This window comes from Corvus hawaiiensis, chromosome 4, assembly GCF_020740725.1.
Source record: "Corvus hawaiiensis isolate bCorHaw1 chromosome 4, bCorHaw1.pri.cur, whole genome shotgun sequence".
In the NCBI taxonomy this organism is placed as follows: domain Eukaryota; kingdom Metazoa; phylum Chordata; class Aves; order Passeriformes; family Corvidae; genus Corvus; species Corvus hawaiiensis.
In genome coordinates this window covers 78,413,099-78,426,178 of record NC_063216.1, presented here as the reverse complement: position 1 = coordinate 78,426,178, position 13,080 = coordinate 78,413,099, and the positions used below count along the sequence as shown (strand labels likewise).

At 49.7% G+C, this 13,080-nt stretch overlaps 1 protein-coding gene across 19 annotated transcripts in view; it reads right to left on the bottom strand.

Annotated features, from left to right (window-relative positions):
- LOC125325203 (collagen alpha-1(VII) chain-like) overlaps positions 1-13,080 on the bottom strand; it is a 93,545-nt gene that overhangs the window by 56,044 nt on the left and 24,421 nt on the right. For 17 of the 19 annotated variants that reach the window (XR_007203232.1, XR_007203233.1, XM_048302028.1 and 14 more), the window contains 13 exons: positions 12,468-12,584; positions 10,552-10,698; positions 10,271-10,390; positions 9,475-9,633; positions 8,130-8,258; positions 7,764-7,913; positions 6,866-7,003; positions 6,331-6,477; positions 5,515-5,634; positions 3,287-3,433; positions 2,947-3,135; positions 2,485-2,624; positions 707-830 (listed from right to left, as the gene is read on the bottom strand). Coding sequence is in view for 17 of the 19 variants with exons in the window: in XM_048302028.1 (XP_048157985.1) it covers positions 707-830; positions 2,485-2,624; positions 2,947-3,135; positions 3,287-3,433; positions 5,515-5,634; positions 6,331-6,477; positions 6,866-7,003; positions 7,764-7,913; positions 8,130-8,258; positions 9,475-9,633; positions 10,271-10,390; positions 10,552-10,698; positions 12,468-12,584 (1,827 nt within the window). In the remaining 2 variants the exon portion in view is untranslated. The remainder of the gene's footprint in view (positions 1-706; positions 831-2,484; positions 2,625-2,946; positions 3,136-3,286; positions 3,434-5,514; positions 5,635-6,330; positions 6,478-6,865; positions 7,004-7,763; positions 7,914-8,129; positions 8,259-9,474; positions 9,634-10,270; positions 10,391-10,551; positions 10,699-12,467; positions 12,585-13,080) is intronic. The other 2 variants (XM_048302029.1, XM_048302038.1) reach the window with 2 other exon arrangements.

The window sequence follows — 13,080 nt, the reverse complement described above, 5'->3', positions numbered from 1 at the left end:
ATTCCTGTATTTTGACCATCCCCCTTTTTTTGTGCTCTTATCCAATACCACTGAGGCAGGATGAGGGATTTGGGTGCCTCAAAGCTTTCCTGATGTGAAGAATTCATTGAAAAATCCCAAAACTAGAGAATATTCCAAGTTGGAAAGCATCCACAAGGATCATTGAATCCAGATCCTGAATGCTCCATAGTGGGATTAAATCTTGGAGTTACTGGCACCAGGCTCCAACCAACTGGGCTAAATGATTAAATGCAAATTAACCTTTTTTAATTTTCCATTCCTGGTTGTGTTCCTCCAGGGAACCAGGTACTCCCCATGTCCTGCTGGGAATGAGCACATGGAAAGTGTTGTCCCGCTCTGAGCTTTTTAAATGACACAAAAGTATCTGGATTTCTGGGATGCAAGAATGCTTCAAATCAGCCATCCTCATGTTTATGGTGTAAAAACCTTCCTCAAGTGCAGGCAAAATCATAAAATAATGAGGAAAACCCAGGGGGAAAACCAGGACACGGATAAAGCACAAAGTGGTTGGAAAAACCGCTCCCGAAAATTAAATTTAATCTGTTCTCAAATTTAGAACAACTTTGAGCACAACGTTCCCACCAAGGAAATGGCTCCAAACCACTCAGAAAAATGTTTTCCTTGGCTTCCAGGTTCTGACTTGATCCAGAAGGATCATCCCAGGTGTCCAAGTCCCCTCCCAGACCTGTTTTGGTGTTGCCTCCGGTGTAGCTCAGCCCTTTGATGGCTCCGAGGGCTCCGTTGCGGTCGCGGTGTTGGTTGAAGTGAAAAGCTGCCCTGGGCTCCTCGTTGTACTGAGCAACAGCAACCTGCCAAAACCAGGGATTGAAATCCCCAAATCCACAGGAAATGGGACAGACTGCCTCGAGTCAGAGTGTGGTGCACCGGGAATGGGACTCTGGGAAAAAGGAGTCAGATCGGCACCTAAACCAACATTTTTTTATGTCCCCAGAGTTATTTGTTGGCCCAGGGTAACTCCATCATTCACCTAAAACCTCCAAGCAAGAGTCCAAGAAATTCCCATTTCCTGCTCAACTTAAAGGGGGCTCTGTAATTCTCCCTTCTTAATTTAAATGTGACATTAATTAAGCACAAATGACCCCAAATAAATGAGGAACAGAATCTTCCAATTGGCTTTGCTGTCATTAAATCCTTCAGGCTTCGTTTGCCCTTGAGGAGTTTCCCACCATGACCTGGGGCTTTGGTTCTCTGTTTGTTGGAGGAGGGAGCTGGCACATCCTGCATTTCCCACTTGGATCCACACCTGGATTTCCAACTGTCCTCACTTTGGATTCCCAACCATTCCCACTCTGGATTTCCAACTGTCCTCACTTTGGATTCCCAACTGTCCTCACTTTGGGTTCCCAACCGTCCTCAGTCTGGATTTCCAACCATTCCCCCTCTGGATTTCTAATCATTCTCACTCTGGAATCCCAATCATCCCCACTCTGGATTTCCAACCGTCCCCACTCTGGATTTCCAACCGTCCCCACTCTGGATTCCCAACCATTCCCACTCTGGATTTCCAACCGTCCCCACTCTGGATTTCCAACCGTCCTCACTCTGGATTTCCAACCGTCCTCACTCTGGATTTCCAACCATTCCCCCTCTGGATTTCTAATCATTCCCACTCTGGATTTCCAACCATCCCCACTCTGGATTTCCAACCATCCCCACTCTGGATTTCCAACCATTCCCACTCTGGATTTCCAACCGTCCCCACTCTGGATTTCCAACCGTCCCCACTCTGGATTTCCAACTGTCCCCACTTTGGATTTCCAACCATTCCTACTTTGGATTCCCAACCATCCTCACTCTGGATTTCCAACCATTCCTACTTTGGATTCCCAACCATCCTCACTCTGGATTTCCAACCATTCCCCCTCTGGATTTCTAATCATTCCCACTCTGGAATCCCAATCATCCCCACTCTGGATTTCCAACCGTCCCCACTCTGGATTCCCAACTGTCCTCACTCTGGATTTCTAACCATTCCCACTTTGGATTTCCAACTATTCCTACTTTGGATTCCCAACCATCCTCACTCTGGATTTCCAACTGTCCTCACTTTGGGTTCCCAACCATTCCCCCTCCAGATTTCTAATCATTCCCACTCTGGATTCCCAACCATTCCCACTTTGGATGGGGTTGGAAATGGGATCCTAGACGGGAATATGCACCCAGCAGATCTCTGAGCTAACCTAGACAGTATTTCAGGTGTGGAATTTGCTTTATTCCCAATGATTCAGTCTTGGAAAAATAACCAAGAAATGGAAATCTATCCAAATGGGAAGGCTGACATTGAGGAGACTTTAATTCCTGTCTGTTTTGTTCCACACATGTTTTTCCCTGGCCTTTCTGTTCCACAGTTCCTGGGTGAGCAGAATCTGCTCCTGGCAGGGCTGAGGAGAAGGCGAAAAGAGAAGGAAAACAACTTCAGGAAATGGAATAACAAAATCTTACCTGTATCCCCTCAGGCCCAATCTTGGGGAAATAGGAAACGATCCGGAAGAGGAGATCCTTCACTTTATTGAAGTTGCTCTGGCCGATACTCGAGGATTCATCCACCAGGAACCCAACGTCTGCCTTGAGCTTCCCACAAACTGCAGAGGGAAGAGAGGAATTCCGTAAGCTGAGGGGTCCTGAAGCAGAATCGTGGGGTTTTGTGTGTTCAGAGCAACAAAACAAACCCCAAACCTCTTGTGATGCCAAGTTCTGGGTGAGCAGCAGCACCTTCCCCCCTCAGGGTAGTGCCGAGGCCTTCACCACATTTATGGGGTTTGGGCCTTCCCTGACCCTGTCCACTCATTATTCAAGGAATTAAGACCACATTTAGCTCCTGGGATCAGAGAAGATCTTGGCCTCTGGAAGTTTTGACTCTTTCTACATCATCATCATAGTCATCATCATCATTCCCACACTCACTTGGCCCAGGCAGGGTTGTCAGCGGGGCCGACACCGCACTGGTCCATACTGGAGCCTCTGGGAGCTTTGTGCTGGTGGACACTGGGCGAGGAGTGGTCCCCACACTGCTGGGAGATCCAGATGGAGATTTCCTTGTATCCAGTGGTGTAGGAGCCACTGGAGCGCTTGGCGGCTCTCTGGGAGGTCCTGCTGTAGGAGCCAAACAGAAAAGGTGGATTTTAAACCTCTTTTAGCCACGACATCGCTGTCCAGCAAAGAGGAAAAGGGTAGAAAACCCAAAAATCAGCCTCAAGAGCAGTTTTCCAGGGAAAACCGCAAGCCAGAACTCCAGCCTCCACACCTGTTTGTCCAAGGAGCGCTGTCTCCGGTCCCTCCACGTCTCCAAACACTGGTTTTATGGAAAACAAATACGTTTCCTTGGAGCTCAGCCCTGTCACTCGATACGATCGGGAAGCTGCTGGTAACAATTCCTGGGAAAGAGCGGGAGCTGTGGAAAACAGGAGGAAACATGACTGGGAGCCAGAAAAACTCAGAATAATTCCCATTTCTGTGGCATCACTGTTGGCAAACAGGAATTTGGGGATGAGATGATGCCTGGGATTTGGAGCAGAGACACAAGTAAAGCATATCCAAAGTGCAATGGTCAGGTCCTAAACCAGATGAAACGAGGTTGATTTTGTGCATTAAAAAGGCAAGAAAATTGGAATTTATCCAAGAATTTAGGGAATTTGGTACAGGTGATGCCTAAGGCTGAGAGACCAATTTCTATCCAGTGGATCCTATGGATAGAAATAAGTTCCTTTTTTTTTGGGAACGAATGGAAAGTTTGATGAAAAATAAAATCCAACTTGATTGAGAAATTCGGTTGCACAGAATTCATAGTTTTGATTTAAAATCATGATAGGGAAAAGATGTCAAAATAATGATTGACATTTCCAAAGCATTTCAGAAAAAATAAATGATGAGTTTGACAATGTTCAAAGTGAAACTTGCACTTTTTTAGTCTGAAAGAACGTTTTACTTAAAAAAAAATCACGGAAAAAGCTGAACTTCTGTGGAAAGAAATAAAATCAGTGCAAATAATCTGCTCCGTTGTCATCGACTCATAGAATTAAGGTTGGAAAAGATCTCCAAAGGTCAAATCCAGTTTGTTGTTCTCAATTCTCCACAAAAAAATTTGGGAGATAAAAAAACCCAGTAAAATCCCCCTTGAAATTTGACTCAAACTCTTCTGCTCCCAGTTTTTGAGAGGCTGAGTCAAAATAGCCATAATTGGTTTATTTTGTCTGATCCAAAAGTGAAATGATCCCAAGCGGAGTAGAAAGGGATTCCATTTTTTATGGGACAGGCTGGATGGAATCAGCAGGGAAAAGGGCATTAAAAGAGCTCAAAAAGAGCAAGGGAAATGTGTCCTAAAATAACTTTCATTTAGGACAAAAATCAAGTTGTGTGGAGGAAAATTAATCAAGACAAAAACAAAAAGGACCAAATTTTTAATTGCTTTTCTACACCAGTGTTGGCAGCCGGGATAATTAACTAGGAAAAACTGGAATTACTTGCTTAGGAGCATAAATCCGATCCTATGGAGAAGGGGGATCAGGATTCGTCTGCTGGTGATGGGAAATCAAGATTTATAAGCCCATTCCAGCGGGATCGATGGAGGGAGGGCACCGAGGGGACTGTCAGACATGGGATTATCCATTCCTGCTTCCCAGACACCTCTGAAATCAGGGATTTCTGAGCCCTTCTGGATCAATATTTGCACAGGAAAGGAACAGTTGCTTTAGCTCAGTAAAATCACCCCAGAGATCCAAATTTTCCATTCCCAAATCACTTTTCCATAGTATTTAGCCCCCCAAAAATGCTGCTGGCACAGGACACTTCATCCCAAGGACACAGCCTGCAAGTGTGGAGCTGCAAATCCTAAAATATCCTTGGAATTAAAAAAATTAAAGTTCCTGGTAGCTCCAAAAGCACTGCAGGGAGCACAGGGAGTTCTGTCGGATTTGGTTTCTTTATTGACTCGTGGACATGAACTGATCCCAGGAAAAAGTTTGTGGTTGAAGCCACAGGGACAGGAAAATTCAAATTCAAGGAGGATTTTAGTCCAACCCAGGGAAAAAAAAGTCATGGAATCGGTGCTTTAAAAAGGCAAATCCTGAAAAGCCAAATCAGTCAGGAGAAGTAATGGTGAGGAGTGATTAAGGAATTTTTGGAAGCTCTTCACAGCAGAGCAGAAATTTTAAACAGCTAAGAAGGAGGTTTTATGGATGACAAAAATCCACCTTTTTTGGTGGATTTGGTGGACAGGAAGGGACACTGATAATGCCAAAATTCCTTTTTCCTGTGCTATTCCCACACCTCCTTTTTTTCTTCCCTCAGGGATTTTGCAATGGCCAAATGGGACATTTTGGGAGCTTCCTCCAGCTCCCATTTTTCCTTTTTTTGCCCCCAAATGGAGAAGCTGAGATGAAGGAACCCATGGAAACCCTCAGGGTTCTCCTGCTAAACAGGATCCAGAGAAGTTCAGGAGGTGGATCAGGGTTTCCTTCCCACACCGAACGTTACCTGAGGACAATCCCCACGTCAGTAAATACAGGGATGCTCCAGGAACAGCCCCCCAGGACAACAAAATGCTGGAATCCGCAGCCTCCTGCACGGTGAATCCCATCACTTTGGGCAAATCCACTGTTGGAAAAACAAAGAACAAAGTTTAGGGGCTGAAAACAGCTCTGGAGACCCTTCTGCCTCCAAAATTCCATGATTCTAGTGAGAGGAAGGAGTTCCTCCAGCACTCCAGGTGTTTTCTCCAGGAAGGTGAATCAGGCCAGGTCCTCAGTTGGTGGGAATTGGTGGGAATTTTTTAGTCTGGCCTCTAAACTGGCTGAAATTGGAAGTTTTGGGATGGGCAATGAAGTTTTTCCTGTCATTTTTTCCAGATGCTCCCTGAAATCCCAGCATCGGCTCCATACCCCTGACTTTTCCCACCGTTTGATCTCCAAACAACTCATGAGGGATGTTGGTCTTTACCTGCTGGAAACGGTCAAGCTATTGCAACTAAAGAGGGAATTCCAAGATAATGTGCCCCAAAAATGGGGATTATTGGCTGGGGAAGACAGGGAAGGTCCCAAAATTCCTCAACAGCAAGAAAAAAGGACCGCTGGCTGGTTTTGGTGGGATCTGAGAAGAAACAAGGCTGAATTGGATGGGGCTTGGAGCAACCTGGTCCAGGAAAGGTGTTGGAATCGGATGATCTTCAAGGTCCCTTCCAACTCAAAACATCCTGGAATTCCAGGAATAAGGTGTCAATCAGCCAAAATTGCTCTTTTTCTTTCACTCCCCTACGGAGATGTTCTTATCCCAATCCATGAATCCCACACTCACAGGTTTTGGCTGTGAGGACCGTGGGGTTTCCCTCCTGTCCCCTTCCCACTGCAGACACGGAGATGGTGTAGGTGGTGTTGTCCTTCAGTTTGGGAATGGTGAAGGCAACGGCCTCTGCCGGGACCAGCTGGGAGGATTCCGAGTCACCTGAGAGGGGACATCCCGAAAAAGCCGCAGTGTCCATGGAAAGGGAAGTGTAACAGTCGTTGTTACAGCAGCTTCACACTCATCTGACAGGACCTGGCCAGGGAGGAGAGTTAGGAACTCATTTTGCCTGTGGGGAAACTGAGGCACAGGGAGCGGACAGATCTAGTCACAAAGGTGGAAGGGAACGAATTCCTGGATATCCCAAATCCCAGCTATGTTTATATCCTTGGTTAGAGCCTAAAGCTTGGCTCAGGGCTCATTTAGAGGGGTTCAACCTGTCCCTGTAGACATTAAAGTCCCCACCCACCTGATCATCCATGGAAAAAGCAATTTCCTGAACCAAATTCCCTATTTTTGTGCTCCCTGACCAAAGGATCGGGATCCTTACTGTTGGATGGCACCCAGGATATCTTGTAGTTACTTATCCCAGGAAGCTTTTTCCAAGCCAGCTTCAAAGTGTTTACACCAGTGTCAGTAACCCTCAGGTCCTGGATGGTCGGGATGGGGTGGGAATCTCCAGGAGGAGCTGGAAAATGAACCAGGATAAGATTTCAGCTCAGTCCCAGAGCAGCAGGTTCACAACTCTAAGTTAGGGTGGAGAAGAAAAATTTGGGCATTCATTCAATATTTACTTTCCAGGCATTATCCAGGGATGCCAGGCTGAAATTCCTAATGGATCCATGGATTCCAAGCTGAGGAATCTCATCCCCACCTCTTCCTACCCACACCAAACTGGTGACACACATGAGGGACATGAGAAGGGCTCCAAGAGAGGATGGATCATCCACACACATCTTCAAATTCCATGAAAAACTCATTGAGATGAACTCAGGTGGAAAAGACACTGAAAGGAGCCAGAACTCCACGTTGGAAGAGGCAAAGCCACAATCCAAGGAATTCCCAAAACCCCAGTGCTGGTGAGTGACCCTGGGTGGTGCCTGCGGAGAGGCTCCTGCATTCCCGAGGTGGCTGTGGATAAATAATTCCAGGAAGTGATCCAGGACTGTCCAACGTGCCAGAAGGACGTGTCCCCTCCCTCCCACAGGAACAGCCATGGATTATTGCCAGCAGCAGTGAGGGCTGCTCGTGCCTCCACCATCCACAGGATACCCTGAGTTGGATCCACCAGGATCACGGAGTCCAACTCTTAAATGGATGAACATAGGGATTGAACCCAAAACTTTGGTGTTTTTAGCACCAGGCTCTGACCCAACTGAGCCAATCCCAACACCATCAATCCAAGCTTTGCATCCCAACTCAAGGAGGGTTTTTCCAGCGGGATTTACCTGTGTGGTGAGTCAGGGTCACCTCCGGCCCCTCGGTCCTGCTGAACACAGCCCGGACACTGACCCTGTACAGGGTGTTGGGCATCAGGTGGTCAATCCGGTGAGCCAACACTCGGCTGCCCAGGTACTGAGTCCTGGCAACCTGTTTTCCTGTAAAAACAGGGATATTTCAGAGCCTGGAGCTCACTTCCTTCCTCCAAAGGAAATTGCTGCCCCGCTGTCCCAGAGTTTTGAGGATTATCTCCATAAATAAAACCATGGAAACAAGGAGAGAAGGAGCCGTCACCAAGAGCGGGATCTCTTTCCTACCCCCAGGAGCAGGTCAGGAATTTGGGAAGGTGCTTGGAATGCCCTTTCCCTGCTCACCTTTACCTGCTCCCACGGGGCTCCAGGTGAGTTTGAATTTGGTGGCAGCAGCTGTTGCACTCCAGGCTACGGACAGGCTGGTGCTGGTGTGGGACATCACCTTGAAGTTGGAGACGGATCCCAGAGGATCTGCAGGATGGAGACAACATCAGGAGTGTCCTGATTCCCGTCCAAAGGCTCATCATTGACACTTTAATGGGTCAAAATTGTATCAAAGGGTTCAAAATGGCGGCTTTGCTTATCCTTGGTGTCTCCTCATCCTCACCTGGAGAGACACCACTTTCTACTGCTTGAGGTCATCAAGGAGCACGTTCTGCTCTAGATCCAGTGGGAGCAAGGCCAGGACAGGCAGCTCAGGGATCCATGGAGTCAGGAGATCCATATCCCAGTGCCCCAGGTGGAACACCCACCCAGAGCTCCCGCAGCTGCTGAATAGTCCCCGTTCTCTTCCTCACAAGGGTCAGGCCATTATCCCCTTATGGTATTCCAGGGTTTCCAATCACCTGCTGCCGCTTTGGAACCTCTTCCAACGATCCCACCTCTGCTTTTGGATCAACATTCCTGCCTCTCCTCCGCTCCCAGGGCAGCAGCCCAGAAGTTTGAGAGAGAGGGACAAGATTTACCCGTCAACTTTCCCTATTTTACACAAAGGATTTGCCTTTTGTCCAGGGAATCTGATCTTCCAGGAGGATTCCTTTGGAATTGTGGAATTCTTTGAGGCAGGGGACAGCCCTTATCACCAAGCAGAAAGGACCACATTAGGATGTTCCATGGTCCTTATCTTCCTATGGTTTCCTACAGCAGAATTTACCCAGATTTCCTATTTTTCATATTTTTTTTCAGATGGATTCTAACATTGTTGAGGAATTAACCATTGGTCTGGATTTTGGGATACCTGGAAGCTCAGTGAGTGCAGATTGAGCACTTCACCATTGGAGAGGGACTTTGGACAAGGGCCTGGAGGGACAAGACAAGGGGAGTGGCTTTAAACTGAAAGAGAGCAGGGATAGATGGGATATCGGGAAGGAATTCCTGGCTGGGAGGATGGGAGGCCCTGGCACAGGGTGCCCAGAGAAGCTGTGGCTGCCCCTGGATCCCTGGCAGTGCCCAAGGCCAGGCTGGATGGAGCCTGGAGCAGCCTGGGACAGTGGAAGGTGTTGGAACAAGATGGGCTTCCAACCCTTCCAACCCTTCCAGCCCCAACCAATCTGGGATTCAATGACATCTGAAGCTCTGCCCAAGCCCAGAGCACGGGAAAAGACCCAGTCACGGATACACAAGGTCGAACCGGATACACAGAGCTTATGTTCTGTAGCAGCTACTCCACCACCCCACCCACACTCACCTGTCCTGGCCGAGGTGGTGATCCCGGGGCCCTCCCCGGAGCCAAAGAGCACGGACAGGGAAATCACGTACTCGGTGTCGGGGGCCAGGCTGCGGAGCTGGTGGGACGTCACCGACTTGTTGAGGGCCAGGTGATGAGGACGGTCCTTGCCAAAGAATTCTTTGGAAGAGAAAATAAAGCACAAGAGGAGGAAGAGTCCGGTGAGCAGCTCTGTTGCATCCTGAGATATCCACCATGCTCCCAGCAGAACCTCTGCTGGAGGACACCTGTTCCAGGACAATTCAGGAGGAATTTCTGCATGGAAAGGGTGGTCAGGCATTGGAAGGGGCTGCCCAGGGAGGTTTGGAGTCCGCAGTCCTGGAGGTGTCCAAGGAAGAACTGGATGTGGCATCACAAGCTGGGGATTGGGCACAGCTTGGACTTGGAGGTCTTTTCCAACCTCAGTGATCCGGGGATTCCATGCGTTCATTGGGGCAAGGGAGAGTTTTCCTATTGTTATTTATTTTGGAATTTTAATACCTAAAGGATCCAAACCAGTTGAGAGGAACTGAGTCCAAACCAGCTCTCACTTCCAGGGCCCACAGGAATGTGGGAATGTTCCCTGTCCCCTTCCTGGGGATTCCTGGCATTCACTCTGTGTTGGGCTGGGGCCAGGTTGGTGCCTCAGGGCCAGGAATAATCCCTGGCTTCAGTTTAAATTCTGGAATTGTGGGAGAGGCTGCTCAGAGCAGTTCACGACCTGGAAGCCAGATTCCTGAGGTTCTCCCATTCCAGCGAGAGCAGAGACAGATCTCACCTGGTGTTGGACCCCAGGCCACTCTGTAGCCGGTGGCCCCCGCGACCGAATCCCAGGACACCAGGAGGCTGTTGATGGAAATCTCGCTCACTTTCAGCATCTGGACAGTGCTGGATGCCACTGCAGGAGGGAAGAGTTGCCCAGTTCCATCGAGGTCCCAACAGCTTCAAAGAGGTCCCCAAACCCAACAATGCAGGGGAGTGACAGAAGTGACACCAGCTCCGTGCCACCACCCCTGAGTCTGCATGGGCTGAATGCCACCCCTGCTGCAGGACACTCACCCGTGGTGGCTTTGCCGCTCACCACTGGCCCCTCGATGTCCCCAAAGATGGGGTTGATGGTCACCGTGTGCTCTGTGCCTGGTTCCAGCCCCTGGATCATGTAGAAGCTGTAGGAGCTGCCGAGGGTCACGTCCTGGATGCTGCCCTCTGCGAAAGGGAACGGTGTCTCCTGGCTCAGCCCACCCCACCCTGGACACACCGGGACCATCCTGGGTGGGTGAAGGTGGAAAAAACCCACATCCACCCGGGAAGAGCTCAGGGATCACCGAGGTAACTCAGGGATTTGCAAAGCAAAGGAAATACATCAGGAAAACCCCAAAACGGGCACGCTGGGGCCTGTGAGTGATCCCATAAAAGGGTCCACACCCTCCACCCTGGCTGACTCCGTGCTGGAGTCACCCTGCCTTCCCTACAGGAATTAGAGCCAACGATGCCCCAAACCCCAGTTTTAGTCTCCTTGTTGAGGACCCAGCTCAGCTAAACCTGCCCAGCAGGAGAAGAGTTAAAACCGAATTCCTGTGGATCCACCCCTGCTTCCCAGGGGCAGGGAGGTGCAGGCAGCAGGATGTTGAGGAAAACCTCTAAAAGAAGGAAAATGCCTTTTCCAGTTTGGTCACTGGATGGTGCCACGTCCCCATTTTCTGTCCCAGCAGCACCCGGAGCCCCATCCCCCTTTTCCCATCTGCTCTCCACATCCCCCATCTCCAGTTTGTGTTTATCTAATCCCGGTTTTAAAAGTCAGACGAGGAAAACCAGTCCCCTCCTGGGTTTGGGATGGGCACCAGGGTCTGGATCCCATCACTGCATCCCTAATCCCGGGATGGGATGGAGTGTGGGAAGAAGATCCAGAGGCCAGGGGGGGCTGCCCTTGGGATATTGCCACTCCTGGAATTGGGGTGAGCTGGTACCAGGTGAAAAAGCAGCTGGAAAATCGGAGGGTGGAGGTGATGTGTTCTTCCTGTTCCACCTGAGAAGGTTGTCCCACTGTCCCCTCAGTGTCCCCATTCCCAGACCGAGCTCCATTCCTGGCTGGGATATTGGGCACAGGCTGGGAAAACTGCTGAGTTTTGGGGTGTGCTGTGAGAAAAGTTGATTACAAAGCAATAAAAGCCATTTTATGTCTTCCCTGTAAAGATTTTTCCCTCCTGGTGACCTTTGGAGCTGTTCTCCCGCTAATCCCCCCTGTTCCTGGTGGGAGATGTCTCCTTCCATCATAACCAGGGGAGATGAGGGAGAGGAAAATGTGGTTTTTATTCACAGCCTGGGATAGAGCCTAGGTGTCCTGACATCCCTGAGCCCAAGAAAAATCCACCTCCCAAGGCCAAAATCTGCCACCAAACCAGAATTTCTCATTCCTGCTCCCCTCCCAGCACCACAGAAAATATGTTTGGGTTCAGGGTAGGGGAAAAGCTCCAGCTGGAAAGGTGGATTTGTCTTGAAACTCCCAAATTTGCCTAAAAATGAGGATTTTAGGGGATGCAGCCAGGTTTTAGTGCTGCAGAGAGAAATGCAATGAGCACAGGCACTTCCAGGCTGTCCCCCCAAAATCCCTGTACTCAGCTGTCCCCCAAGAAAGGGGTGACCCCAAATACTCAGGGGCTGTGCAGCTACACAGGGAGGGTTTTCCCAGCTCCTCTCAGCTATTCCAAGGCTCCTCAGGTCCAGCAAATCCAGCACGAATCCTGTGTAACCAGCCTGGATCCACCAACCAGCTTTATGCAGAGCCAGGGCAGGAATTTTTGCTTCCACAGCAGAGAAAACTCCATTGGTCACAGACCCCCCAAAAAAACCCCCAATTCCCTCTGGACAAAGATGGAATCCAATCCAATCCAAAGTGCATCCAACGCCTTGGGAACCTCACAGCTCCCATCTTTCCATGCCCTGGGAACTGGTACAGCCTCCACCCCTGTCCGTACCTGCTGATGCCCAGGTGAGCCTGTATCCCGTTGCTCCCCGGACAGGGCTCCACCGGGCCTGCAGCGTGTCCGTGGTCTCGTTCTGCAGCAGGAGGTTTTCCACAGGCAGGAGCTTCACTGGAAAGAGGACAGGGAAGAAACTTTTCAGAGCATTGGGAGTGGAGGACTTTGTTGGCTCTCCATGAATGTTCCTCCAGCTCAGCTGGCTGAAGGGAATGCCTGGAAGGAGGTGGCCACGTGGAGGTTGGGTTCTGCTCCCAGGGAACAGGGACAGGATGAGAGGGAACAGCCTCAGGCTGGGCCAGGGGAGGGGCAGGGTGGATATTGGGAAAAATCCCTTCATGGAAAGGGTGGTCAGGCACTGGCACAGCTGCCCAGGGCAGTGGTGGAGTCCCCATCCCTGAAGGGATTAAAAAGCCCTGTGCATGTGGCATTTGGGGACACGGCAGTGCTGGGAATGGTTGGATGTGGGGATCCTAGAGGGTTTTTCCAGCCTTAATGATTCTGTGAGAGAGATTTCCAGGACCTCCTGCCTGGCGGCTGAAGGCATCTCATGAACCACAGGTAGAACAGCCCAACCTGTGACTGTCCAGGACCAAACATCTCTGAGCAC